Source organism: Tursiops truncatus, chromosome 15 (assembly GCF_011762595.2).
Source record: "Tursiops truncatus isolate mTurTru1 chromosome 15, mTurTru1.mat.Y, whole genome shotgun sequence".
Taxonomy (NCBI): domain Eukaryota; kingdom Metazoa; phylum Chordata; class Mammalia; order Artiodactyla; family Delphinidae; genus Tursiops; species Tursiops truncatus.
Window position 1 is genome coordinate 70,596,404 of NC_047048.1, and position 27,693 is coordinate 70,624,096.

General features: G+C 52.6%; 1 protein-coding gene across 2 annotated transcripts; it reads left to right on the top strand.

The window, feature by feature from the left end:
• Window positions 1-1,633: 1,633 nt before the first annotated feature.
• HNF4A (hepatocyte nuclear factor 4 alpha) lies at window positions 1,634-27,403 on the top strand. Of its 2 annotated transcripts, none has more exons than XM_033839691.2 (10): window positions 1,634-1,748; window positions 5,833-6,007; window positions 7,118-7,212; window positions 13,009-13,115; window positions 13,815-13,970; window positions 17,843-17,930; window positions 18,826-18,981; window positions 21,763-21,999; window positions 25,154-25,306; window positions 26,364-27,403. In XM_033839691.2, exons 1-10 carry the CDS (start codon window positions 1,634-1,636, stop codon window positions 26,504-26,506), a joined length of 1,425 nt encoding a protein of 474 aa, XP_033695582.1. In that variant the 3' UTR covers window positions 26,507-27,403. The 2 variants fall into 2 exon arrangements, with proteins under 2 accessions (XP_033695582.1, XP_033695583.1); XM_033839692.2 differs by having other exon boundaries at window positions 25,154-25,276.
• The last annotated feature ends 290 nt before the right edge of the window (window positions 27,404-27,693 follow it).

A 27,693-nucleotide genomic window follows, 5' to 3' on the forward strand; every position in this document is an offset into this window, starting at 1 on the left:
ATTCACCCACTCATTCATTCACCCATTCACTCACTTATTCATTCACTCTTTCAGTAATTCACCCACTCACATATTAATTCACCCTGTCTCTAATTCACCCACTGTCTAATTCACTCATTCATTAATTCACCCACCCACTCACTCATTCATGCACTCTCTCACTAGTTCACCCACTCTCGCTCTTGTTACCAAATCCCTGTGCCCGGCCCTTCCCGCCAGCAAAGGAGGACAGGTTCCCATGCCTCCAGAGTCCCAGATCTTTCTACGTCGGCCTGCACTTTCCAGCTCCACCACCCCAGGTACTCTGGGAGCTCATGAAAGTGTCTGCACGGTGGGCAATGAGGGCTGGAGGGTGCAGAAGAAAAGAGTAAGCCATGAATTGAAGGCAGGCAGGCTCGGTCCCAAACGAAAATGGGGGGCCCCTTGTTCAGAACAGCCGAGCATTAAACCAAACACGGGAGCCCGAGAGTGGAGCTCTGTGCACGGCTCAGGTGGCTCACCCGTGAAGCCCACTCTAGAGGGAGGAGGTGGGTGGAGAGAAACAAAGGAGATACGAAAGGGAGGCCAAGGGGGGCAGGAGGAGAGGGGATGGACGCTTGCTGGGCACCACTTGGTGTTTTCCTAATGCCATCTCATTTAATACGCAGACCACCCTTTGAAGTTGATCGTGTATTTTCTAGAAGAGGAAACTGAGGCTCAGAGAGGAGAATCATTTACCCAAAGTCACGATTAGTAGGTGGTAGGCGCCTGAATGTTAATCCAGGTCTGCGGGGCTGTAAGCCTTGTCTCCGCCTGTTCCCCAAGGGGAGGGGGAGGCACGAGGGAGGGCGACAGGAGCAGGTGACGGGGACCTGGGAGATGGAGTCTGTCTGGGCCTGAGCAGCTGTGACAGACTGAGCAGCCCCCTATGAGGGGTCCTGGGGAGCAGGGCGGGGGACCCAGACAGCAGCGTGGGCCTCTCAGTCCTTCCCGCTCCCAGGAGAGGCAGGAACCTGGAAGGGTGCTCCCAGAACGAGGATCTAGAAGATTGGTATCTGGGGCCTGGGATTTGTGTTTCTGATTCGTGAGCCATTGAGGCGGCTTTATCTCTGCAAGAGCATTGAGGGTCGAAGTCAATGACTGGGGAAGTTACTGCATTAGGGCATCTTGGAGGTAGGCTGTCAGTGTCCCAGGGTATATGTGAGCGTCTCAGCCTGACTCGGGGTGACAGTGACTTGGAGGGTGGCTGAGTCAGGGTCAGATGGAGGCTGGTGAATTAGTGTGCCCATCTTACAGAATTGCTAACACAATACTGGGGAGTTGGGGCCCCATCCATTGTAACAGCACTCCGGGGGGTCAGCCAGAAACCAGCAAACAGCCAAATCCCTGTGGCCCCGCCCAGCCGGTCCACCAGTGGGGGAGCCGATTAACCATTAACCCCCAGCCCTCCCTGGCAGAGCCTCCACCCCTTCGCAGGGGCTAGGCCAAGACTCCCGGCAGATCCTCCCAGAGGACGGTTTGAAACGCAGGAAGGCAGAGAGGGCACCTGGGAGGAGGCAGTGGGAGGGCGGAGGGCGGGGGCTGGGGCTCGGCCCAGAGCCTTCGGGGTGGGCATCCTGGGCAGGGCAGGTGGCCGAGGTGTGAAGAGGGGAGGATGCGCCTTTCCAAAACCCTTGTCGACATGGACATGGCCGACTACAGTGCTGCGCTGGACCCAGCCTACACCACCCTGGAGTTTGAGAATGTGCAGGTGTTGACGATGGGCAATGGTAGGTGGCGGCAGGTGTGCCCAGGTGTGCCAGTTGGCAGGTGTGCCCAGGTACGGGAGCGAGTCTTCAGCACTCAATTTGGGACTGGGAGAATGATAGATTAGCACGTTGGTCCCATAGGTGAGAGCACAGGTGTTGCCAGGTGAAGCAGATGTGCCCAGGTACAGTGACCAGAGGTATTCTGGGTTGGGGGGGTGCTGCAAGGGCAAATCTTCAGCAAAAGGAGGTCCCAGGTATTCCTGCCAGGCCCCTGTGGTCCCCGTTACCAAAGCTGTCCCCGCTTAGCGTGTCACTGGGAGCGGGGACTTCATGGGAGCTTCCTCTTGGTGTCCAGCTCCAGTAACTGGTCCACGTGGTCCCTTCTAGGTCCAGAGAGAGGGAAAGGTACGTCCTGTCCCTGGGGACGGTGGATGGAGGTACAGCTGTGTTTCAGGGCATCTTTGGGACTTTCCTGGGGTGAACGCCCCACTCAGAGAAAATGGAGTTCTCAGGGAGGTTTTGCTAAATGAGACGCGGATCAGTAGTGCGTGTGCCGTGTGCGTGCGCGCTGGTGTGCGATCGTGACCTCCTCTTGGCGTGCATGCATGAGTTTCCGTGTACGCGTGTGGGCAGGTGGCAGTGTGTTGCAAACATGTGTTTCCGGGAATCCACTTGCACGTTTGTGTTCGCCCGTCTGTGTGTGCGTGTTCTGTGTCTTATTTCTAGCTGCATTTGTTCACTGAGTGGGTCTGTGTTTGTTGGTGTCTCTAGGGAATGCCTGCGTTTGCCTTGCTTATGTCCGTGAGCGGTGATGAGTGTGTGTACGTGTGTCTGTGGATGTTTGCACACGTGGTCTGTGGATGTGGATTGGTCTGTGTGCCCCGAGCTTCCTGGGTGTATGTCCCGTTTGGGCATCCTGTTTATACCTGCTTGTGTGTGTGTGTGCATCCCTGCCCTCAGGGGTCCAGAGCACATGTGATTGTGTACACGTGATGTGCAGGGTTGCCATTCAACAAATGAGATTCACATCAGCAACAGGTCCATTTGTCTTAGAGCAGATTGTGTTGCCTGTGTGTCTCTCCCCAGGTTTATACGTACACTCCCATATCACCTAGAGCACATTTGAAGGTGGGGGGGGGGGGTCTCCTGTACAAAGAGATGGGGGAAGGGAGGAGGCCTGGAAGCCAGGATGCCGGGACCTGACTGGTCGAAGGCCAGCCTCACAGGAGAGAGGGCAGCTGGCCGAGGTTGGCCTTCCACCTGCCTTCCTTCCATGGCTCCGCGGCTTCAGCTGAGGTCTGTAGAACTTGGGTCAGCTCAGCTCAGCCAGAGAGAGGTGTCTGCCCTGCCCGTGGTCAGTGGGCACTGCCCGTGGTCAGTCTTACCAGCTGCTCGCCTCCCCCTGCCATTCACTCATTGTGTGACCTTGGGCATGTCACCTCCCCTCTCCTGGCCTCTGTATATTCTACAAAATGGGCTTAGTCACCTGAGGCCAGCTGGCCGGCCGGCTTTTAGGAGTGTCCGGGTATCACGTGAGGGAACTGAGGGGAAAACACACAGGAAATGGTAAACAAGAAGCTGCTGCACTAGACAGGGTCTGTGTGACCCCAGAGGGATAGTGTGCGCTGCCACACCTGGTCACCGCCCAGCCCTGGGCTGCCCCCATCACCCCTTCAAAGCGCATATCTCCAGCTCCCGAGAACTGTGTGTTCCTGAGACAGAGGCCAGGCTCCTTACCGGCTGTTCTGAAGACAGGACAGCCTCCAGCTCTGGAGCCAGAAAGATCGGGCCTCAAATTCTGGCATAAATCCTTCCTACCTGTGTGAACTTGCCAAGCCATTTTCCTCTCTGAGCCTCAGTTTTCTCATCTGTAAAGTGGGAGTAGATCATAGCGCCTGCCTCCCAGGGCTAACCAGAAGATCCAATAAGATAAGGCACTTGGGGCTTCCCTGGTGGCGCAGTGGTTGAGAGTCCGCCTGCCGATGCAGGGGACGTGGGTTCGTGCCCCGGTCCAGGAAGATCCCACATGCTGCGGAGCAGCTGGGCCCGTGAGCCATGGCCGCTGAGCCTGTGCGTCCGGAGCCTGTGCTCCGCAATGGGAGAGGCCCGTGTAACGCAAAAAAAAAAAGCGATAAGGCACCTGAGTGCTTAGCGCTGGTAACTGGTCCTGGCCCCGCATGAGTCGTCTCAGGAACTCTGAGCATCTCTAAGAAGAGTCTACGTTCTCCCTTGGAGTTTGAAGTGGGTTGAGAGTTGGGGTTGTCTTTTGCATACATCCTGGGCTGGAGGCTTGAAGGCTCCAAAGATAGCTCCCTACCTGCCTGCCACTCTTGATTCAGAAGTGGCAGAAGTCCTTGTTTATCAGAGGCCCCAGCAGACACCCCAATAAGGACAGCACTGGCCAGAGGCCAGCACTGGCCCTCACACCTGGACCATAAATCTGGTTCCTCTACTTAACAGCAATGTGATGACTCTGGGCAAGTCCTGTCCTCTCCGAGCCTTGATGTTCTCACCTGGAGAATGGGAGCTGACCCAGCATCAGCTGACCCCGGGAGTGGGGTGATACACTTGGCATCACCCAGCCTATCCTGCCCAGGATATGGGAGCCCCTTCCCCCAGCCTCCGCCTGAGTTGTGGGGTCAGCTCTCCTGGGGGTTGGAGGAGGCAAGGCTGAGGGAGAAAGGGCACCAACGCAGTTTAACAATTATCCCCATCTCCAGGAATAATTCACCAAGTGGAGGGGGCCGCACTCCTGGGCACCCTCGGGAGTCTAGGTGATGTTCAGCTAGGCCACAGCAGCAATGAGATGTCCACTTGTGCTTGGAGGCTGGAAGTCATCTGCTCCCAGAGTTTTCTTCTGCAGAAAAGTTTTCATTTCACAAACACTGATATAGTGCTTGTTATGTGCCAAGCACTTCACATATATTGATTCACTGAATCTTCATAACAGACCTGGGGATTATCATGTTCCCCATTTTACACGTGAGGAAATGAAGGCACAGAGAAGTAAATTAATGCAACCAAGGTCACACAGCTAAGAGGTGGGCAAGCTACGATTTAAACTTGGCAGAAGGGCTATAGAGGTTGTGCTCTTAACTACAGCATTATATCCCTCTCCAGTTCTTAGCTAGATGTTCCCTAGGAATTCAAGATTGGATTCAGGGTTTCTATGAAAACACGTGTGTGTGTGACTTTGTGAGATGTGCGTATGTAGGCATTTTTCTGGGGAGATGGTCGATAGTGCTTGTCAACTTCTCTAAGAGGTCTATCCTTGGTGGAAGATTTGCTTACAAAAAAGAGGGTTCAGCTGCTGAAACTTAAAAAAAATGGAAAACAACTGGACCAGTCAAACTGCCCCTCTCTACAGTTAGGGAAACTGAGGCCCAGGGGAAATTGAAGCAAGGAAAAGGAGCTTGTCCCAAGGCCACAAGCAAGTTGGTAGCAGTACTAGTACCCAGGACCCCAGCCGCCTGCCTCTTATTCCCCTCTTCACATTTACATAGATGCAGTAGCTTTTGCTATGAGGTGCTCAGATCCTTGCCATGATCCTCCCAGGAGGGCAAACGAGCCACTGTCCTTGATGTATGTCTTCCTGTTCCCTGGGAGAGTTTCAGGGCCCCTGGGTACCAAGCTGAGAGCCACCCAGACCTGTTCACTCAGTGAGGAGTGAGGAACAGGACCTGGTTCTGGGCAGATGCTGGGGGAATATTTGCCCCTCCCACAGTCCCCTCCACCCAGCCAATCAGGGTCTACAAGGGTCCGATGCATCCTAGGAGACAGCCAGGTTTTCGTTCCTTCCCAGAGAAAAGCTGGGGCTAGCGGTCTCCACGATGGGAAGGAACAGACCTTTGCAAACAACTCTGTGAAGTCAGTGCCACAACCGTCCCTAAGTTACAGATGCAAAATGGGGGTTCCAAGATGGCGAGGAACTTGCCCAAGTTCTTGGAGGGAGTATGACAGCACCTGGGCGTAGCTGAGGCTGAAGCCCTGGGGAGGTCCCCACAATGCTCATCTCAGTTTCTGAATCTAAACCACCAGGAGAGCAGGGCCTCCGGGAGGTGACTTTCTGCCCCCGCTGTGTCCTCACTTTTCTTTTGTGGTGCAGACACGTCCCCATCAGAAGGTACCAACCTCAACGCACCCAACAGCCTGGGTGTCAGCGCCCTGTGTGCCATCTGTGGGGACCGGGCCACAGGCAAACACTATGGTGCCTCAAGCTGTGACGGCTGCAAGGGCTTCTTCCGGAGGAGTGTGAGGAAGAACCACATGTACTCCTGCAGGTGAGGAACGTTGATTTCTCGGGCTGGGAAATGGGTGCACTTGGGCTAATGTCCCCCCGGGTCTGTCCTCTCTCTGAATAGGTCCCAGAGGCATCTGCCCTTCAAGCCCTTCAAGCCTCCTCTGATTTCTTAGTCCTTGCAGATCCAGATGGGAACATCTATTCTAGAAACTTCATTTATTGATCATAAAGCCATAGACTGACATTTATTGAGTACTTACCATGTGCCAGGCACCATACTAAGTCTTTGCCTGTATTAACCGTTCCCAGAAGCTCATTGTTATTTTTCCCATTTAGCAAATGGGGACCCATGTGGTTTAGGATCAAGCCATCTCTGAAGCCTCAGAGGATGAGGACCATCCCCCAACCTGGTGCTTTTTCTGGGGCAAATAGGGGATTGGCCCCGGCCTTTCCACCTCTCTCAAGGCCTTGGAGATCCCTCCTTCAAAGCATCTCACATTCTGGGTAACAGCAATAATAAAATAATGGTAGCTGTCAGTTACGAGCCCTTACTATGAACAGATTGTGTGCTGAGCCCCATTAAGGTAATTATCTCATTGTCACCTGTCAACACCCCGCTGTGGTCGTTACTATTATTATTCTCATTTTATAGATGAGGAAGCTGTGGCTTGGAGAGGACTAGGAATTTGCCCAAGGTCACCCAGCTTGAATCAATGTCAGAGCCCAGATTGACACTCAGGGTCCCACCCATAACCACTGTGGGTACTGCCTCTATTCCATATCCCCCCCGCCAAGAATGTGGCTTATGTGGACCAAGTATTGACACTGATCCACAATCAAGAGCCCACTCTGGGCTCTGGGATTTTATAGGATATGCTGGAAATAGCAGTGCCTTGTACTTGCAGCTGAGTGGTCTGAGGCCACGTGTCGCCTCTCTGAGCCTCAGTTTCCCCATGTTTAGCGGGACAGGGTTGGGCTCTCAGAGAGTCCATAGGGCCTTTCCAGCTCCTGGTTGGTTAGCAGAAGAACTCCTGGGATGAAAGGTTTGAACAAAGAGGCTGGAGGTCAACCAGATGGCCAGGATCCTGGTTCAGACCTGAGAGGGGGAAGGCTGTCTCTTCTCTACCCAACCATCCAAAGCCCTCCCCAGATTTAGCCGGCAGTGCGTGGTGGACAAGGACAAGAGGAACCAGTGCCGCTACTGCAGGCTCAAGAAGTGCTTCCGGGCTGGCATGAAGAAGGAAGGTGAGCCTCGACCCTCCCCCTGCCACCCCACTGTCCCACCTGCACCCGCAAGCTCCCGGCAGCCATTTACAACTGCGGCCACAACTTTATGACTTGGTGACAGGCCCCAGGGTGACTGGCTAACGGCTGAGAGGAGGGAGGGCCTGAAAATCTGACCATAGGGAGGGGCTGGGCTTGGTCTTGAGAAAGATTCCAAGAGATAAGCTCCCACTTTCAGCTACTCAGGTTCCCAGCGCCACCACCCCTGCCTGCCTTTACCAACACGAGGCAGCCGAGTTGGGTGCTTTTTCTTAATATACTGTTTCAAACATTAGGAAACGTGTAGAGAACGGCACTACGAACATCCAGGACCCACCACCCAGACTCAGCAAATGGGAGTGGGGGCGGGGGTGCGAGAGTTCTGTAGCTGAGCTTCCTCCCCAAGCAGTTTTTTTATTTTTTTCCCCCCGCGGTACGCGGGCCTCTCACTGCTGTGGCCTCTCCCGTTGCGGAGCACAGGCTCCGGACGCGCCGGCTCAGCCGCCATGGCTCACGGGCCCAGCCGCTCCGCAGCATGTGGGATCTTCGCGGACCAGGACACGAACCCGTGTCCCCTGCATCGGCAGGCGGACTCTCAACCACTGCGCCACCAGGGAAGCCCCCCGCAAGCAGTTTCTTAATCTTCCTTCTTGGGCATCGGGTGACCCAGCGTTCTCCCGTTCTAGGAAGAGGGAACAAGGCCCCAGACTCATCCTGGGTGGAGGAGGATGGGAACGCTGGGACACAATGTTTATTCGGGTCTCCCTGGCCTCCTGCCACCAGCAGATACCAATCCCCTGGCTGGGCATTTCCACAGTTGATAGTTCCTTTCATTCTCATGACAGCCCTGTGTGGCACTGTTATCCCTCCTGCTTTTCATGGACGAGGGAACCCAGGATGGTTCAGCAACTTGCCCAAGGCCCCACAGCTGGTCAGACAAGCTCTGAGGTTTGAACCCAGAGCTTTGGACCCGAGTTCATTGCTGTTTAGACGATACCTCAGTGCTGCCTACTGTGCCCTCCAGACCCCAGGAATGTTTAAAAGTTTTTCAGCCTAAGCTCAGGAGGCAAACATCTTTTAACCGCTTCTCTGGGTAACTTGAGCTCATTTTCAAATCTCTGTCTCCTTCTCTGCTCAACTCACTTTTCCCAGCCCTGGGACTGGCTCCCAGACCTTCACTTCCAGCCCGCAGCTGTGGCACAGCAGCCAAAACCCTTGGTCTAGTTCTGTACAAACACACACACCCCACCCCACCCTATGCGGCAGCAGGATCCTGGGACCCAGCCTTCCCCGGGCAGACTGAGAAGGACGGGAACTTGGCTTTGCTTGTCTCCCCTCCCCGACTCTACCTCTGAGCCCCTGTTTTCTCTTCTCCCTCCCTGGGAAACAGCTTCTGGGTCTCATCCCTACAGAGCCCTTAGAGTTCACTAGCCCTGCTGGGAAACCTGGGCCTGTGATCCTCACGAAGGAGTGCGTGGTCTCCAAGGCCCCTTCTGGCTCGCAGCAACACAATTCTCTCATCCAGACCTCAGTTATCCTCAAAGTCGGGGAGGGCCTTTTTCAAAAGGCAGATGCCCCACTGCTCTCCCCTACCCAGTTATCAATGGGATTGAGCCAGTCTCACCTTGAACTTGAGAACGACTTTGTGGAATGAGAAATGTTATGAATGGGGGACTGCCCTGGTGGTCTAGTGGTTAAGACTCCATGCTTCCAGTGCAGGGGCACAGGTTCGATCCCTGGTCGGGGAACTAAGATCCCACATGCTGCGCAGCGTGGCCAAAAAAAAAAAAAAGAAAGAAATGTTATGAATGGGAATATGAGGCATGCCTGAACGGCTGGAGGCAAGAAAAAGATTGAGAGCTATAGTCTAAGAGCCAGTGATTCTATAAATCACCCCGACAGCCTAAGATTTTAGGTTTGAGAGAATGAATCTCTCATGTTAAAATTCCAGGCCTTGTGACAGGCAGGTGGAAGAAAGGTTGGCAGCTCACCTGAGCAGACGGCTACCTTCCTAGGCTGTAGGTAGCCTGGTCCTGCATCTGGATGGTCTTTATAGATGTCTCTTGTTAAATATTCAGAGTCACTTTCACGTGTCATTTCGAGGAAGTTTCTGCCCCATCTGGGCTCCAGTGTTCACATCTATAAAAGGACAGGGGTGGATAACGAACCCTTCCAGCTCTGAGTCTACCTTTACGTCCACTGATCTACCCGTACAAGTACATACTGCCCACCAGGACATGTGTAGTTGTTCCCTGATCCTCCCACTGGGCTGCCACAGAGGCAGCGGGCCCAGATCCTGGCTCCTGGAAGGGGAGGGAGAGCCCCCGGCCATTCTGCCTTAGCTTAGGCTTGAGAATAGCCAATGGCTTCTCGTCTTGGAGAAGGTGGCGTTACTCCAGGAGGATAGGAGAATTGACCGATGGCAAGTGAGTGTGGGCTAGTAAAGGTTGGTGCTTATTTACATGCTTGGGTTAACCAGGAGATCATGACACATGCAGTTGCTTGGTTGCTTTGAGAACAGGCCAGGGTAACAACGTGTTCCATTGCCACTGTGGTCAGGTTCTGGGAGTCAGGACATTACTAGCTCTACCTAAGTCTTACAGTCCCAACACCCCTCCTCGGCCTGGTGGGAGGTCAAGAGAGATTCTCGGTGGAAGCCCCAGTGATCAGGAGAGTTGGGACCAGTTTTTATTTCCCGTCCTCGATGGCCTTAGGAAGATCCAGGGATTAAAACTCAAAAGTTGCCCCTGAGGACAGGAAGGTATGGGCCGCAAACATAGCATTTATAGACCAGTCAGTTGTGTATGAGGTCATCAGATCTACCCCCTCCCCATTTTACAGATGCAGAAGTTGAGGCCAGAGAGGTGATGTGATTGGGTCGGGGTGGGGGAAGGCAGGACTAGAGCTCAGCCTCCCCAGAGCTGAGCAGACACCAGGTCCCTGGATGAAATCTAGTAGTGATGGCCTTGGGAGGCACCTTCTCGGCCGAGATTCCTGAAACTTCCTCTCGACCTCAAAGTCTTATAAGTTTGGCCAGAGGCTATTCCACGGTGGTCAGAAGTGGGTTCCCTGAAAGAACAAAGACTCTGGGAAGAAATCTGGGGAATCAGTGGGCTCAACAGCCGGTCTCAAATTTCTTCCTCTAAACCTACACCTTCCTGGGCCCCTGCTGGTAGACCCAGGACAAATGTCTGACTCTTGGCGTCGGAAGTCCAGCCCAGGACGCAGAGCCAGGGGTGCAGGAGGTGCAAGCTGGCGGTAGGCCAGGGGCCGTCTGAGAGGCCCTTCCTGGGAACCCCGGCCCAGCACTCCCCTACGCCCCGACTCAGGGGTTCTCTCGGAAGACAGGCTGGTGCTCCTTTCCGCCTCTGCCCGGGCCGGTTAATATTCAATAGAAGTTACCTTAGGTCCCCGACCCTGCTAATACTGAGCAAACATGTGGAAAACATCATTCCGTGACTGAGCTCGCGCCGGGCACTGATAACACCGGCCTAACCTTGAGGAGCCCAATCCCCAGCTGCTGACAGCAGCCCTTTTCTTAGGCCGCCACTTGGCGCCCTGGTGGGTGCGGGCTGGTAGCCATGGGAGGGGTGTTGCGGGCGGGGCGGGACTCGGGCAGGGGAGCGGTGCTGGGAGCTGGCATCCGTCCAGGACGGTGGGTCTGGGGAGAGGAGATTTCTTACCTTGGGACCTCTATCATATCCCACTAAATTCCCGGGCTCCCTGTACACTATCTGACTTTCATTCTCTGATTTCAACAATGTGTGAAATCAGGAGAGAGTTGAATAGCGGGAATGTCAACGTTCCATTGAGAAACGGGGCATAGGATGTGCCCAAGAATCAGAGCTTGTCTCATCCTGCGCCTTTTTTCAGCCACTCAACAGATATTTATTGAGCACCTACTGTGCGCCAGGCTCTGTTCTACTTGTTGGGGCTACAGCAGCGGACAATAGGGATGATGTTCTGGCTTTCTGGAGCTTTTCTTCTCTTAGAGAGACAGAGAGTGAAGAAGGAAACAGAGAGTAAGTACCAAGAAGAAAAATAAGGCTGGAGAAGGGGCTTCCCTGGTGGCACAGTGGTTGAGAGTCCGCCTGCCGATGCAGGGGACACGGGTTCGTGCCCCAGTCCGGGAAGATCCCACATGCCGTGGAGCGGCTGGGCCCGTGAGCCGTGGCTGCTGAGCCTGTGCGTCCGGAGCCTGTGCTCCACAACGGGAGAGGCCACGACAGTGAGAGGCCCGTGTACAGCAAAAAAATAAAATTAAGGCTGGAGAAAGGGCAGAGCCTGTGGGAGGGATACCACATCAGACAGGATGGTCAGAGCAGGTGTCACTGAGACGGTGATATTTGCACAAAGACGTGAGTAAATGAAGAAGAAGCAGCTTAGCTGCAGGGGAAGAGAATTCCAGGCAGTGGGAACAGCCGTGGGAAGGCTTTGAGGGAGAGTGGCCGAGTGAGTCCCAGAACAGCGGGGAGGCAGGTTTGACAGGCAGAGAGAATAAAAGCGAGATGGGAGAGACAGGACCATTGCGAGGAATTGTCTCTTTACTCCGGGTATGATGGGGAGGTCCTGGTTTTGAGCAGTGGAGGGATATGACCTGAGTTGGGTTTTAGGGGATCCCTTTGTCTTTCGAGAGGTGCACAGACTGCAGGGGCGAGGCCAGAAGCACAGTGACCAGTGAGGAGGGTCTGAACTGCCCCAGGGCGCAGCCCGGAGCGGGAGCCGCAGATGGAGCTTGCAAAGCTTTCTGATGGAATTTGGAGTGTGAGAAAAAAGGCACATAGTGAGACTCCCAGGCTGGGAGGAAGAAAGAACCTGCCTGTTCCTGGGGTGGGAAAGACCCCGAGGAGCAGGTTTGGAGGGAAAAGCTTATAGATGGGGAGACCGAGGCCCAGAGAGAGGATGTGACCCCCACCAGCACATGGAGAGTGAGGGATGAATCCCGACAGGAACCCAGGTCTCCTGCCGCCTCGTCCTCCCTCCTTCCAGCTTCAAAAACATTCCACCGTGAGGCCTCCCGGACTCCGAGGGCCAGGCCAGGGCAGCAGAAGGACCACCTTACATCTTAGGCCAGGATGGGGATGGCCGGGGGGCGGGTGAGGCCCTGGTGGATGGAGGCCCTGGGTCTCTGAGTTCCTGGCAGGGGGCCCCGCAGTCGGTCAGGAGGGAGCCAGAGCTTTCCTGAGCTGCTCCTGAGAGGTTTGTCTAGAGCACATGCACTTCCTGCTGATGGCTGAGGGCAGGTGGGGCCTTTTGCCTCCACAAAGGCCTCCAGGCCTTTTGCCTCCACATTCAGGAATCCCTGACCATCTCCGTCACCCAGAGCAATTCATTTTGCTTGTTTCATACACTTTCATCTGGAAAGAAAGGGACCCTTTTTCAAAACGGAGCTTGAAAGCCTGTCATCTAGACAGATCCCCTCTTCAAAGTTCAAGACCCACCTTGAGCCCTCTGCCAAGTCATCACGACCTTACATGCCTCCAGTGACGGCTGGGTCACTCCTACAGCCACCCAGCTGTGTGCAGGGCAGTTGTGGTGCTTGGCAAGTTCTCCCACAGCTGGGCCAGAACCCATCTCCCCCCGTTCCCACATGCTGATCTGGGCTCTGCCCTCTGGACGCTCCCCAGCGCCCCCCAACTCCCACCTCCAACCCTGTTTCCTTTGTTCCAGGCCAGCCTTGCAGTCCTTCCCTCTGGGTTCAGCCACCTCCCCTTGCTCCTCAGCCACCCCTCATGTCACGGGAGCCCCCCACCCCCACCTCTCTCTGCCTCCTCACAGCCGTCCAGAACGAACGGGACCGGATCAGCACTCGCAGGTCGAGCTACGAGGACAGCAGCCTGCCCTCCATCAACGCGCTCCTGCAGGCCGAGGTCCTGTCCCAGCAGGTACTGGGGATCCACCAGGATCCACCCACCTGGGGATCCCTCGCCCCAAAGAGGAATCTCAACTCCACCCCTGACCTCCCCAGCCAGGCCCTGGAGCAGCAGATGGGAGGGCCCTCAGCTATCACAGAAGGGAAACTGAGACCAGGGTCGCTCAGCCGGTTTAGTAGCGAAGACCCACAGCCGGCGCTCAGGGGCCCTGTGGGGCCTGCATTCTGCAAGCCAAGCAGTTTTCTCCCTCGCTGAGGGCCTGAGATCAGCTTAGCCCCAAGAGAAAAGAGGAGTGGACAAGTGGACAGAGTAGCCCATGGGGCTCAGCCAACCCCTTGCTGTGTGACCTTGGGCAAGTCACAGCACTTCTCTGGGCAGTGGTTTCGCCACTTATCCGATGAGGATGAGGATTTTTGCTCTGCTTCTCCTCTAGGGCTGAGGGGTTCCTTGGGGTTCAAAGGAGCTGGTGGAGGAGGGCACACGGGGCAGGCAGCAGATAAAGGCCCAGAGAGAGCTTCTTCCCCCATAACTGCCTCCTCAGCATCCTCCCTTTCCGGTTTTCCCTGAGCTTCCTTCAGAGCTGAGAAGGCACCCACAGTCCAGCTGCCCTTTTCCAGACAGGAGAACTCTCCGGGGCGGGGGCTCTGTGCAGGGGACAGAGGATATAAGGAGGGCCCGGCCATCCCCAGCATTTTCCTTCATCTCCCCCAGATCACCTCCCCTGTCTCTGGAATCAATGGTGACATTCGGGCAAAGAAGATCGCCAGCATCGCGGATGTGTGTGAGTCCATGAAAGAGCAGCTGCTGGTGCTCGTCGAGTGGGCCAAGTACATCCCAGCTTTCTGCGAGCTCCCCCTGGACGACCAGGTGAGGGTGAACACGGTCTGCGGGCAGTGCGGGCCCTGGGCAGGTGGGTCCTGCTGGCCCACCTGGGATATAGCCTTGGACTGGTTTGATTTTATTTAACAAACATACACAGTGTTCACGTGTGCCTGGAGCTGTTTAAATCACTTTATAAATATTAGCTCATTTAATCCTTCCAACAACCCTAGGGGATCAGTGCTATTACGACCATCTTATAGGTGAGGAAACTGGGGCACAGAGAGGTTAAGTAACTTACTCAAGATCACACAGCTAGTATCCAACACAGCTGGTATTAGAACAGGCAGACAAGCTTCAAAGTCCAGGCTAGTAGCCACTGCACCACTGCCCCAGGCAGCTCTCCTGGGGAGGATGTTGGTAGGGGGTCAGGGGCAGGGATCAGGAGGTTTGGGCTTGAGCCCTTGCTCTAAGATAGGTTCTCTGTGTGATCCTGGACAAATTACTTTCCCTCTCTGAGCCTCCATTTTCTTATCTGTAAAGTAGGAATTGTAATATCCACTTCGGAAAGCTGTTGGGAGGATTGAGGGACATTGCCATTTTTAAAAATTTTTTTTGGAGCATGGTTGATTTAGTTCGGTGTGCAGCAAAGTGAATCAGTTATACATATACGTATATGCACTTTTTTTTTTTTAGATTCTTTTCCCGTATAGACCATTACAGAGCACTGAGTAGAGTTCCCTGTGCTATACAGTAGGTCCTTATTAGTTATCTATTTTATATATAGTAGTGTGTACATGTCCGTCCCAATCTCCCACTTACCGTTTGAGAAGCGTGAATCATGTAATGGGACACCTACACAGTCCCAGGCCACAGCGGACCTCCCTAACTGTCAGTTTCTTCCTTGTATCCCACCAAGATGGCTTAACTCAGCATTTTATTTCCCAAAGCACCTCCTTTGGAATACCAAAAAATGTCCCAGGGGAAAAAGGGGGCTGAAGGGGCGGGGGCTGAGGACAGTTGAGTTTCTGAGATACTGTAAATGGTAGTGCCTGCCCAGGGCACCCCTGAGGCCTCTGCAGACACTTGCCCTGTTTGGGAAAGAGGAGTTGGGCTGGGTCACCTTCTCAGCTCCAAGGGAAGCTGAGGGACACCAATGGGTAGTGTTCCAGGTACCAGCTCCTGGTGCATTTGCTTCTCTGTTTTACACATTTGCACAAAAGATTGGCAACACGTGTCTGTCTGTTAAAGTTTCTGAGAAGTCCTCAGGCAGGGCAGCTATGGAACTTTGGGAAGCCTAGGGCTTCTCGAAGGCTTCTGATGCCCAGGCTCTCCTGGAGTACGTTAGTATCACCTGGTGGGACACGCTGTGAAAACCCTGGTTAGGCTGGCCCTCACCCTCATGGGGGGGCTAGATCAGACGCCCTCTCGCCTGGATTCCTCTCTGCTTTGGAAGGGATGACAAGGCAGGGATCTCGGCCGAGCGGCCCCTGCCTTTCCCCTGCTCCTCATGTTCTGGCCCTGGTCCCCTCTGCTGGAGAGTCTGCATTAATGTTTAATCCCTCCTGTTCCTTCCCAGGGGCTCAACAGGGCAACAAGATCCCCCCGAAGCTAAGCAATTGTTAACCTCGATTTCCCACCCAAACCTTCCTGGCTGGGGCTCAGAGCATTCTCAGAGAGCAGTGATGGGTGGCCAGTAACACAGAATAATCATTAACATCACCACCCCCCTGCCTGCCCGCCCCCAGAACAGCCACCATGTTAGGGGGCTAGACCCAGGGTCAGGAGGGTTCCCAGCTCCCCATTCATGGCGTATAAGGAGCTCATCTTGCCCAAGATGAGTGAGGCACACCTGGGAGAATTGGGGGCACTGTCTGTCGACGTTGCCCCAGGAACCACCTTCCAAGTTTGTTTGCTTCTTGGTTTGTCTTGGACATCAACCCATTGAAACCTAGAAGGCTGGGTAGCATTGGATAAGGGGACTAAGGCTTGGAGAGAAAGAGCCATATTCCCAAGGTCACAGAACAAGGCAGCCACAGGGTGTGAATCCAGGTCTTCTGCCTCTTGATCGCAGAGGCACTAGGGTGAGTGACGAAAGTCCTGCATGGCACCTGGCGTATAGGAAGTGCTCAGTAATCAGCATCTTGTGGCTTCCTTTTGCCCTGGTCGTGGAGAGGAAGCTCTCGCCTCCAAGGCTGTTTGCCGTTTCTCCTCTTTTCCCGTCACCCTCACCAGGCTTAACCATGGGGGAACAGATGAGGTAAGGGCATGGCGGTAGGAGGGGCTCGATCTGGAGAGGATGTTAAGTAGTTGGCTCATCCATTCACCTATTCCTTCCTGCTTCATTCAAACAAATGTTTATCGAATGCTTACTATGTGCCAGGTATCCTCCGTGCCTTAGAACAACTTCACCTCCTTGGAGAGGCCTTTTATGATCTCCTCATCGAATGTAGTTGCTCTTGCCTCATTGCTCTTTATCACATGACCCTCACGTTCCTTTCTCCTTCCCTCCCTCCCTCCATCAATCTATTTTTTCCTTCTCTCTCTCCCTCCCTTCCTTCCTTCCTTCCTTCCTTCCTTCCTTCCTTCCTTCCTCCCTCCCTCCCTCCCTCCCTTCCTTCCTTCCTTCTTCCTTTCTCCTCCTCCCTCCCTCCTTTGCTTTCCTTTCACCATTGTGTCCCCAAACAAGTGTCTGGCACTTAGTAGATACTCAACATTTGACGACTACAAGAATGAGCAATCCAATGAATTAATGAATAAAAGCATCTTTGCCTCCTAGCTTAGCCTGCTAAAACACTTCCAAACTCCCCAACCCAACCTTGCAGATAAGATCCTTGAGGCTACCAGCCTGCTACTGTTTGACCAGCCCCATCCTTTGGTCCTCATGCAAGCACTGAAGCAGGTGGTTCTGAAAGGGCAAGCGATGTCCTCCCGTGCGCTGGCAGGGCTCCCACCTCAGACTTCAGTCTTCTTCCAAGGCCTCCCTGTCCTCTCTGTAGGGAAGGGGTCGGTCAAGCAGATCTCCTGCCAAGGACCAGTGCTCACACCTTTGCCTCGGGAAGCAACATCCATGTCCAGATTCTTATAACGCTTTCTCAGAATCTAGAATCTTCCGGCGTCAAGTGGGTGGATGCCCTGGAGATCTCCCGGAGTAATGATTTCCCAAACACAACGGTGCATCAGAATCAACCAAGGAGCTTGTTAACTTCAGATTCTTGGGCCCACCCCAGACATACAGAATCAGCCTTTCTGGCAGTAGGGCCTGAGAATCTGCGTTTTTACAAAACAGTCTTCATAATCTTTCATAGCTTATCCATGGGTAGGAATTCAGGAAAAAGCTCTAAAAGTTTTAGAACTTTTTGGGTTTGTAGACCCTCTTGAGAGTCTGATGAAAGCCTTTAAGTTTCTGCTAAAAAAAAACCCACATACCCAGTTGTTAGTTTTACCAGCCATGCAGATGAGGCCCAGAGGGGAGCAGCAGCTACCCTGGACACAGCAATTCAAGGACAGGCTCAGCATTTGGTCTCCCGGCTCTGAGCACATGTTCTTTACCCTTCCAGGCAGTTTTATCCGTTATGGGAGGAAGGCAGCAGTTTTCTCTTCTTTTTCTTTCTTTTCTTTTTTTCTTTTTTTGGTTTTTTTTGGCCACACTGCACAGCATGTGGGATCTTAGTTCCCTGACCAGGGATTGAACCCATACCCCCTGCAGTGGAAATGCAGAGTCTTAACCACTGGACCACCAGGGAAGTTCCAAGGCAGCAGTTTTCTGATACCCATTTTATAATTCAGGCAGGTAAAGGCAAGGAGAGCATTAAGCTGACTTGCCCAGGGTCATTGACTTGGCCGGGAGCAGCCTTCCCGGGGGTGTGGACACCTTCCCAGGGGTGTGGACACCGGACGCCATCCCTTCTCTCTTCCAGGTGGCCCTGCTCAGAGCCCATGCTGGCGAGCACCTGCTGCTCGGAGCCACCAAGCGCTCCATGGTGTTCAAGGACGTTCTGCTTCTAGGTGAGGATACTGTCTGCCCAGCCAGGGCTCTGCAGAGGGTGTGCCCAGCATGGAGCACACCCGGGCATGGGAGATTTCCATGGTAGTGTGCAGGAGTGAGGGAGAAAGATCAGGAATGGTCCTGTCCTCAGTATTCTCACCTGGATACCCCACTCAGATGCAAAGAAATGTGGACTCGAAGAACTCAATTCCCCAGCATGGAAGTTAGAGCACAGTCAGGGTTAGCCCTGGAGTAACCTGTGCATTCTGGTGTACTTTCTGGAGTAGGAGCAAAAGACATCCAGGAATGGCACAAACCCCCAGTCTATGTCACCTATGCCTTCATAGCATGTTTGTTTATTATTTTAAATACTTATATAGGGCGCACCGTGAGCCCTAGTCTGAGTACTTTACAAATACTAACTCCTTTAATATGACGACCATATGAGGTAAGCTCTGTAATTTATTCCCATTTTATAGATGGAAAAACTGAGGCACAGAAAATGACTTACCCAAATATATCTGGCTAGTCAGTGGTAGAAGCAGGACTCAACCCAGGCAATCTTGTTCCAGAAACTGAGCCCTTATCCTTGGTGCTTTTATGCCTCCCAAGTGGCCCTTTAGTGTCATCAGTGTTGTGGGTCTGTTGTCATGTTGAAGAATGGAGCTTGGGTGATGTGAAAGGGGTCCTAGGAAGTCAGGCTCCAGGCCCAGTCCAGTGACTGCAAGCAACTCATTCCTTTAATCAGGTGCTCAGCTTCCTCATCTGTAAAATGGGTGTGACAATTCCCACAGGCCCCTCCTCCCATGGGCACCAGCTGCATTATAACTGCCAGTGGCAGGGCTTGTCCAAAGCTAGGGGAGAGGGGTACACCCAGGTGGCTTCCCCATCCCCTCTCCTTCCCAACCCATCCAGGCAATGACTACATCGTCCCTCGGCACTGCCCAGAGCTGGCAGAGATGAGCCGTGTGTCCATCCGCATCCTGGATGAGCTGGTGCTGCCCTTTCAGGAGCTGCAGATCGATGACAATGAGTATGCCTGCCTCAAAGCCATCATCTTCTTTGACCCAGGTACAGCCCAGACCTCCCACCCTCCCCTGATGCTCCGGACCCTCTGCCAAACTTCTCCTACTGGGTTATGTACCCTGAGTTTACCACCTCATCTCTTTAGTACATCAACCAGGAGAGGCCATTTCTATTAGCTCCATTTAACAGATGAGGAAAATCAAGGCTCAAAGGGCTGAAATGACTTGATAGGGTGCACTGACTCCAGAGGCTTGGTTTTTTTCTTTCCCACTTTACCCTTCTTTCCCTTCCTCCCTGCTTTCTGCTCCTTACCTCCTACCATCCTTCTTTTCTTTCCCTCAAAAAAATTTTTTATCGAAATAATATTCACACACACTTAAAATGGAAGTAGTCTTCCCCACCACACTTTTCCTGTCCAAAGCCTACTCCCCATGGGGGAACCGTTTCCAATTCTTTTTACTGTTTCTTCTGGCAGTTACCTCTCCAGCTCTAAATAAAATGCTAACCCTTCTATTCCTTGGTTTATCCATTTTAGAACATATTTTCCCTCTTGTGATAGCTGAGGATTGCACTTTTCTCTATCACCACTCCCATCTTTTCTCCCCCCTCCTCCTAATCTATTTTTCTTGCTATTTCAGCGTCTCTACTGTTCGCCTATATAATGTCCTGCGCTTATGCTATTATTTCTTGTCCCATTACCTGTAGGCAGTACCTCCTAACCTTTCATTAGCAGGATAAAGATTATGCACCCCACTCTCCCCATTCCATCTACTGACTTTCCACCTGTACTTTTTTTTTTTTTTTTGCCGTACGTGGGCCTCTCACTGTTGTGGCCTCTCCCGCTGCGGAGCACAGGCTCCGGATGCGCAGGCTCAGCGGCCATGGCTCACGGGCCTAGCCGCTCCGCGGCATGTGGGACCTTCCCAGACCGGGGCACGAACCCGTGTCCCCTGAATCGGCAGGCGGACTCTCAACCACTGCGCCACCAGGGAAGCCCACACCTGCACTTTTATACAACGTTGTTGTAGTTGTGTCTTTGTGCAAAGTGTGATTTCATTTCACAATGTCACGATGGTTGCCTGGGCTGCAAAAGCCTGCTGGCTTCCTTCCCTCCTTCCATGTGAGAGAGGACCTACTGTGTGCCAGATGCTGTTCTTAGCGCCAGGCCCTCCTTGCATGGAGATCGCCTCTAGTAAAAATAGTGACACAGAGGAAATGAGCACTGTTTATGGAGTGCTCGCTAAGGCTCCGTTCTAAGCGCTTCCTGTGGATGTTCTCGCTTTCTTACTTGTGAGGTAGGAATTGTCATGATCACTATTTTGCAGATAAGAAAATTGAGGCACAGGGAGATCGATTAACTTGCCCAAGGTCACACAACCAGGAAATGGCAGAGCTTGGATTTGAACTTCAGACTATCCAGCTCTTAAGCCCATGTTCCTACCTACCACACACTATTCCCCATTTCTTGAGGGGGTAAGATTTCTAGTTCTAGTTTCTTCGAGAGCCTGGCCCAGGCTGCATCCCCTGTGGTGCTTGGCACGGAGCTAGATGGATAGTAACTGCTCAGTAAAATGTGCAGGATTACTGATGCTGAGTCAGGGTCAGCAACCTGGCTTGGATGGGCAGGTGAACTAGGACAGGGCCGGGCACGTGGGTTGTGCTCAATAAATATTTATTGACTGAATGAAAGAATGCACAAACGTGGCCCAGAAGAGAAAGCCCTGGACTGGAAATGTGGGTGAAGTTCTCTTTCTGCTGCTTACTTTATCCATAAAAGAGGAAATAAAAGAGGAAATAAATGTATTACCTCCATGACGGTTGAGATTAACTATTGGATGACCACTTGAATCACCTTCTTAGTTAAGGATCTAGAATGTATCCATTGATTTTTTTTCATTCATTCATTCATCCTTCCATCCATGTACCCATCCTCTCATCTAATTATCTATTGAACAAATATTGACAACACATGGTGCTAAGTAGTGGGTTTAAAAAGACAAAAGAGGGCTTCCCTGGTGGCGCAGTGGTTGAGAGTCCGCCTGCCGATGCAGGGGACGCGGGTTCGTGCCCCGGTCCGGGAGGATCCCACATGCTGCGGAGCGGCTGGGCCCGTGAGCCATGGCCGCTGAGCCTGCGTGTCTGGAGCCTGTGCTAGTGGAAGAGACAATTACATCCTGTGTGCTCAGTAGTGATGGAAGAGCCACAGAAATTTGGGGACACCATGGACACTGAGAGTGCAGACTTTGGAGGGTGGAATGGAGACAGCTTCCTGAAGGAAGTGTAAATTAAGCTGAGACCCCAAGATGACACAGGCAAGGGAGCAGAGAAGAGGGGAGGCTACTGTAAGGCAGCAGAAGCAGTGTGTGCTGAGGTCTGGATGGCGGGACGTTACCTGGGAGTCAGGAGCCCTAATTCACATCAAGGGTCTGCCAACAAATGGCTGTGTGGCTTGGGCCAAGTCCTTTCCTTGTTCCGTGCCTCGATTTCCCCATCTTTAAGATGAGAAGGTTGCAAGGTACCCTCTTGGGTGTGTTCCTGAAGTCCTGCCCCCCCATCTTCCACTTCTTTCTCCCAGTTCTGCATCTTAGGAAATGTGACAGAAACCTTTTTCTGCCTGAGTCCGGGAAGCTACAGCTCGCATTAGCGCACTCTGATTCTTGAGGACCGTGAATCCTTGCCCCAGCGCTGCTGGGGACTCCCTATGTGAACCTGGGCCACGAGGTCCCCCTATCAGGGCCTCAGGAGTAAGGGGACATCTGGGTCCCACCTCCCCAGATGCTCCAGGTGACCCCCACTGCCTCCCTTGCACAAGCTCTCCCGTTGCAGATGCCAAGGGGCTGAGCGACCCGGGCAAGATCAAGAGGCTGCGTTCCCAGGTGCAGGTGAGCCTGGAGGACTACATCAACGACCGCCAGTACGACTCACGCGGCCGCTTCGGCGAGCTGCTGCTGCTGCTGCCCACCCTACAGAGCATCACCTGGCAGATGATCGAGCAGATCCAGTTCATCAAGCTCTTTGGCATGGCCAAGATCGACAACCTGCTGCAGGAGATGCTGCTGGGAGGTCCGTGTCCGGCCCAGGAAGGGATGAGAGGTGGGCGGGGCTGGGGTGGGCGGCCTCTCCAAGACACAAGCCTCAGGCAGACCTGAGTTCACCTCTCAGCTCCATCACTTCCTCACTCTGTAGCTTTCAGCAAATCCTTTTACCTACCTGAGCCTCAGTTTCCTCATCAGGAAAATGGGGATAATGGTCTGTTAATTCGGGTGCTGAGAAGCTAGCATGTTCCAGTCACTGTTCTAAGTGCTGGAGTTTCAACAGAGAACAAGATTCTGTCCTCCTGGAGGTTGTGTATGAGTGTGTGTGTATGAGTGTGCGTGCGCCTGCCCCTGTGTATAAAGGCTCGTGGAAACAGATGATTATCAAGTATATAATAAAGAGGGCAGCTACAGATTTTGAAATAACCAGGTAATATGATAGAGTATAACTGAAAAGGGGCCTCTTTAGATAGGTTGGCCAAGGGAGACTTCACTGAAGTAGTGACTTTTATGCCACGGACCTGATGGAAGGAAAGAGAACATTTAAAAGCCAAGAGAGAAACATTCCAAGAGATGTAGTGCAAAAGGCCCTGAAGCAGGGGAGGCTTGTGTCTTCAAGAAAGATAAGGTTGTGAGACGGGAGGAGTTACATGAGATAAAGGTAGAGATTGAGCAGAAACCAACTCATAAACATTGTCTTAAAGGCTATGGTCAGAAATTTGCATTGTATTCTCATCACTACTCTTATAAAAAGACTGAAAAATCAGACTAATGTTTTAAACAAACTATCCTGATTGTTGGGTAGAAAGTGAATTTCAGGGGAGCAAAGTGGAGACAGGAGACCCCTGAGACATGTCACTGTCTCCAATCAGGGGAAGGACAAGGAGGCTAGGACTAAGGCATGACTGGAAATTGATCAGCATAGATGAACTTGAACATCTATTTGGAGGAAGAACCCACAGGATCTACTGATTGATCAGATGGGGGCGGTGAGGGGAATGCGAAGCATCAGGGATTAAACCTACATGTTCGCTTTGAGGAACGGGAATGGTGGTGGAGTAATTTACTGAGATGGGGAAGACTGAGAAAAAACAGCTGGAGGCTGGGGATGGTGGTGGTGGTGAGGAATCCATGTTAGACTTTAGTTAAGCTTGAGATGACTGTTAGATATCCAGGTTGAGTTATCCAGGAGGCAGATGCATGTCTGTTGCTCAAACAAGCCCAAAGGTGAGGATGAGAGGCAGCTTCGTGGTGTCCCAGAAACTAGGTGCCAAAGAAGGAGATAGAGGAAGACTAGCCGGGAGGATAGGAGAAAAGCCAGGGAGAGTCCCAGGATCCAAGAGGAGAGTGTGTTTTAGTGGGGACAGACATTTAATTGTGTTAAATTTCACAGGAGGGAGAAGGAGGCTCTTGGCGATTGTGTTGAGAGCAGTGTCAGGAGACCGTGGGAAAGGAAACCAGATTTGAGGCAGGGGAGCGGGTATTACAGAGTGAGTGAGTTGGAACGTGGAGACGTGGAGATAGCAAGAGTATACCGCCCTTTGACAATGTTTTGCTAAGAAGGGGACCTGGGAGAGAGCTGAGGATGATTGCAAGGGGGTGATCGTAACGATGTACCACGGAATCTGGGCTGAACTAAGAGGAATATGGATGGGTGACAAGAGTGAAAAGTGGGGGTCAGTGAAATGACAGCATCAATAGGGCTGAAGACGTTTTGTGGTGATGGTACTAGAGGAAGTGAGCTGGAAAGGTAAGAGGCAGGGTCTAAGTGAAGATGATTGAACTGAAGATTTTGGAGGTGACACAGTTACTGGTGATGGCCAAGGACAAGGTTTCTCCACCTCAGCGGATACTTGGGACTGGACAATTCTTTGCTGAGGGGGCTCTTCTGTACCTTGTTTAACCACATGCTTGTCCTCTACCCAAGATATGCCAGTATCACTCCTTCAGTGGTGACAAATATTCACATATTTTCAAAGGTCCCTTGTGGGACCAAAATCACCCCCAGCTGAGAACCACTGTCATATGGTAACTCATTTCATTCTCACTTTGACCCTGTGAATATGGGGTCGTAATGAATCAGGTGTCACTGAGATCAGGGTCAGGAAGGAGCTTGTGTTCTGTTGCCAGATAAACATGAGTAAGATAATTAATCTCTTCGGGTCCTATAATCTCATCTGTAGAATGGGTTCATAATGATACCCACTGTACAGGATGGCTGTGGGGATTAAATTATGTCAAACATGAAAAGTGCTATAAAGCAGTACCTGGCACCTAATAGGTGCTCAATAATTGATAGCTATCACTGCAACAGGTACACTTTAGAGTCCCCTTGCAAGCCCTAAAATTCCATCATTGTCATATTAGTGAACATAGCCTATTACCAGACCTTATATATATGGTACTGTCATTCTCTGACACATTTTTTGAAGCAGTTACTGTGTTCCAGACACTTTGCTAGGACCTCAAAGAGAGAAGAAAAATACACCTGTAATTGTAATGCTCACAGACAGAAGTGATTGTTCCCAAAAGATGGGTTACAGATAAATGACGACGGGAATTCCAAGGAAGGAGAGGTTTACTTCCTACTGGACTGGGGAGAATCAGGAGAGGCTTCCCCAAGGAGGAAATCTGTGAGCTGGAATTTGGACTTAGGGATATTGGGGGAGCGGGGGAAGGGGAGGTAGAAGGCGTCTTTAGTGGAAGTGACACAGGAGCAAAAGCACAGAGCTAGGACAGTACAGGGGACACATCGATGCTATAAGTAGGTCATTTGGGCTTCAGATAAAGGGGGTGAGGCTTAATGGTGAGTTGGGACCAAATGGTTGAAGGACTCGCACACCAAGGAGCTTTGAGAGCCATTGATTGAATCCATTATATTAACATGTAATCAATACAGTGCTTGCTGCAATATTTAAATGATCTCACAGCTTCTTTAGACGCTCCTTGTTTCTTTCAAATCACTTTATTCTCTTGGTTTTTGTGTCCTCTCCGTACCTTCATGAAGCCTGTGGATAGGAATGGAAGCCCCCGTTTACTAATCTGGAAATAGGAGCCCAACAGGCACTGTCAGTATTGGATGGGCAGGTAGATCGGCCACACTGGAAGAAGATGGTGCCTCAAGGCCCATGGACTTTACCCCAGACTCTTTCATCCTCACTGAGTACCCCTTCTACCTGCAGGGTCCTCCAGTGATGCACCTCATGCCCATCACCCCCTGCACCCTCACCTGATGCAGGAACACATGGGCACCAACGTCATTGTTGCCAACACGATGCCTGCTCACCTCAGCAACGGACAGATGTGTGAGTGGCCCCGACCCAGGGGGCAGGCAGGTGGGCAATTGGGCTTTACCCAGGAAGGGGTGAGGTTGGGGCCTAAGAGGGAATCTGGAGAAGGTCGGGTCTAGAAGATGGGAAATGGGATAAAACAGTTCTCTGTGCTCCAAGGTAGGGAATGAGGGGTGAGACATCCATTGTGAAGGCTGTTTATTCACTGAGGTGATGGACGGTCTCCACTGAATGAAGCGGCCCTTGGGATAAGGCAATCCACTGGGTGAGGCTGCCCATTGGGTGAGAATTCCATTAGGTGATGTTGTCCACTAGGTAAAATTGTTCATTGAAGTAAGACTGCCCAATTGGGTAAGGCTGTCCATTAGACAGTTGGGTGAGACCATTCATTGGATGAGAACCTCCACTGGGCTAGATTGTCCTCTGAGGTGATATCTCCCAAGAGTGAGTTTGTCATCGGGCAAAGTTCTTCAAAGAGTAAGATTATCGTTGGGATGAGGTGGCCCACTAAGATGAGGTTGCATTTCACTGAGATTGTTCTTTGGGAAAGCCGGCCATTGAATAAAGTTGGCCAAGTGGGTCATAGTCAAAATTATTTTCTGAACTGGTAATGGCGCTGGGGCCGTTAGTTTCTGTTACTCAGCTGCCTCAAGGTCAAAGAAATGGTATTTTTTGAACCAGTTAGCCAGACCCTCGGGTCGCATCTACTGCTGTTCCTTTTCTCCAAGAAAGGATATTCCTGTCACATGCCCCATTGTCCATAGGGAGAGTCAACTCGGGCTCTGGTTTGAGAGCAGCAGCTGAAGTCTCCATGTCAAATGGTGGAAGAGATGGGGGCTATGGGGACTTGGGCAAAAGGTTCTGACCACAGAACCTGACCCAGCCACAGCCTTCCAGACCTCATGGAACTTAGACTTGGTGATCTGGGACTCAGAAGGTTTGGGCCGTAGGAGACCTTAGAGAGAATCTAGTCTAATTCTCTCATTTTGTAGTAGAGGAAACTAAGTCTCAGAGAGGGGGACGAACTTTCCCAGGACTCTTCGTTTACTCCCCAAAGGGCTGGCATTCTGAGCAGCCCCTGTCTGTCTCTCTATCCCTCCAGCCACCCCTGAGACTCCACAGCCCTCGCCGCCAGGTGGCTCGGGGTCTGAGCCCTACAAGCTCCTGCCGGGAGCCATCGCCACAATCGTCAAGCCCCCCTCTGCAATCCCACAGCCGACCATCACCAAGCAGGAAGTCATCTAGCAAGTCACTAGGGGGAGGGGGCTCTGCCAGCCCCCCGGCCCCCTCAGAGAGCCCCTGATGGTCACTTGGTCACAGCAAAGAAAGCTGTGACAACAGGGCCAGTCCCAGAGCAGTAATGGAAAGGGCGAGGGCCCTAGAACTTGGGCTATGGGCCACGTCCCACTGCCACCCTTCACTACCCGCTCTGGTGACGGGGCTGTGACTTGGGGAGACCCCCGTTGAAACATCCTCCGCTGCCTCGGACAACTTTTCTCCTGCCGACGCCACTGCCTTCCCTTCATCCTTCACCCCAACTTCTTCACCCCTAGAGGATTGCTGCCTGGAGACGACACAAGACCTTGCTTAAACATGGCTCCCTCCCCACTCAGATTGTTACTTCGTCCCTAGTACTGCCACATTGTCAGACACAGAGCCCTTCTAGGCTGGGTCAGACGGTGGCACCTTACCCATCCCTCTTCTGCTGTCCTAACCGCCACTGTCACCTTCCTCAGCCATCCTAATATCTCCAAAGCCACCTCTCCAGAGGCTGAGGAAGACTTGCAAACAGCTCCCCCAGTCATCCCGGGAGCATTTGAAAAGCACTGACTGACTGGAGCTAGGCGCAGTGTAGGAGGTTGTCGAGAAGGGAGACTCCATTTCTCCTCTAACCCCTGGCTCTTTCCTTCTTCAGGGATTTGAGTGGAGCCCTTGAGTCAGAGTGATGATCCCTACAGGCGGCCAAAAATGAGAGAACAGTCCAGGGTGGACACTGCAGCCAGGAGCTGGGGGGAGGGCTGGAGTGGTCAGAGAAGGTAGCAGGGGGTAGACTGTGCACCAGGCCTTTAAGGAAGGGCTGGATTCCAGCTGGTGGAGCAGATGAGACAGGACGTTCCAAAGAAGAGCAAACAGCCTGGGCAAGGCGGGGAGGTAAGAAGGAGGGTGTGGAGGGAGATGATGAAAGACGGGGTGGTCTGGAGCAGAGGGGGCACGCTGGACAGCCTGGGGACCGTGAATGCCAGACCGAGACTTGACGACTTGGGTCCAGAGGCTGTGAGTAGCCGGGGAGTGATTTGCAGTGAGCTGAGCTTTCAGGTGCTGAAGACTGCAGTCCTACAGAGGTGGGAAGTTTGGGAGAGAGCGGAGACATCACATGGGGCCTGATGGTGTCATCCAGGTGAGAGAGATGAAGCTGGGGATGGAGAAGACAG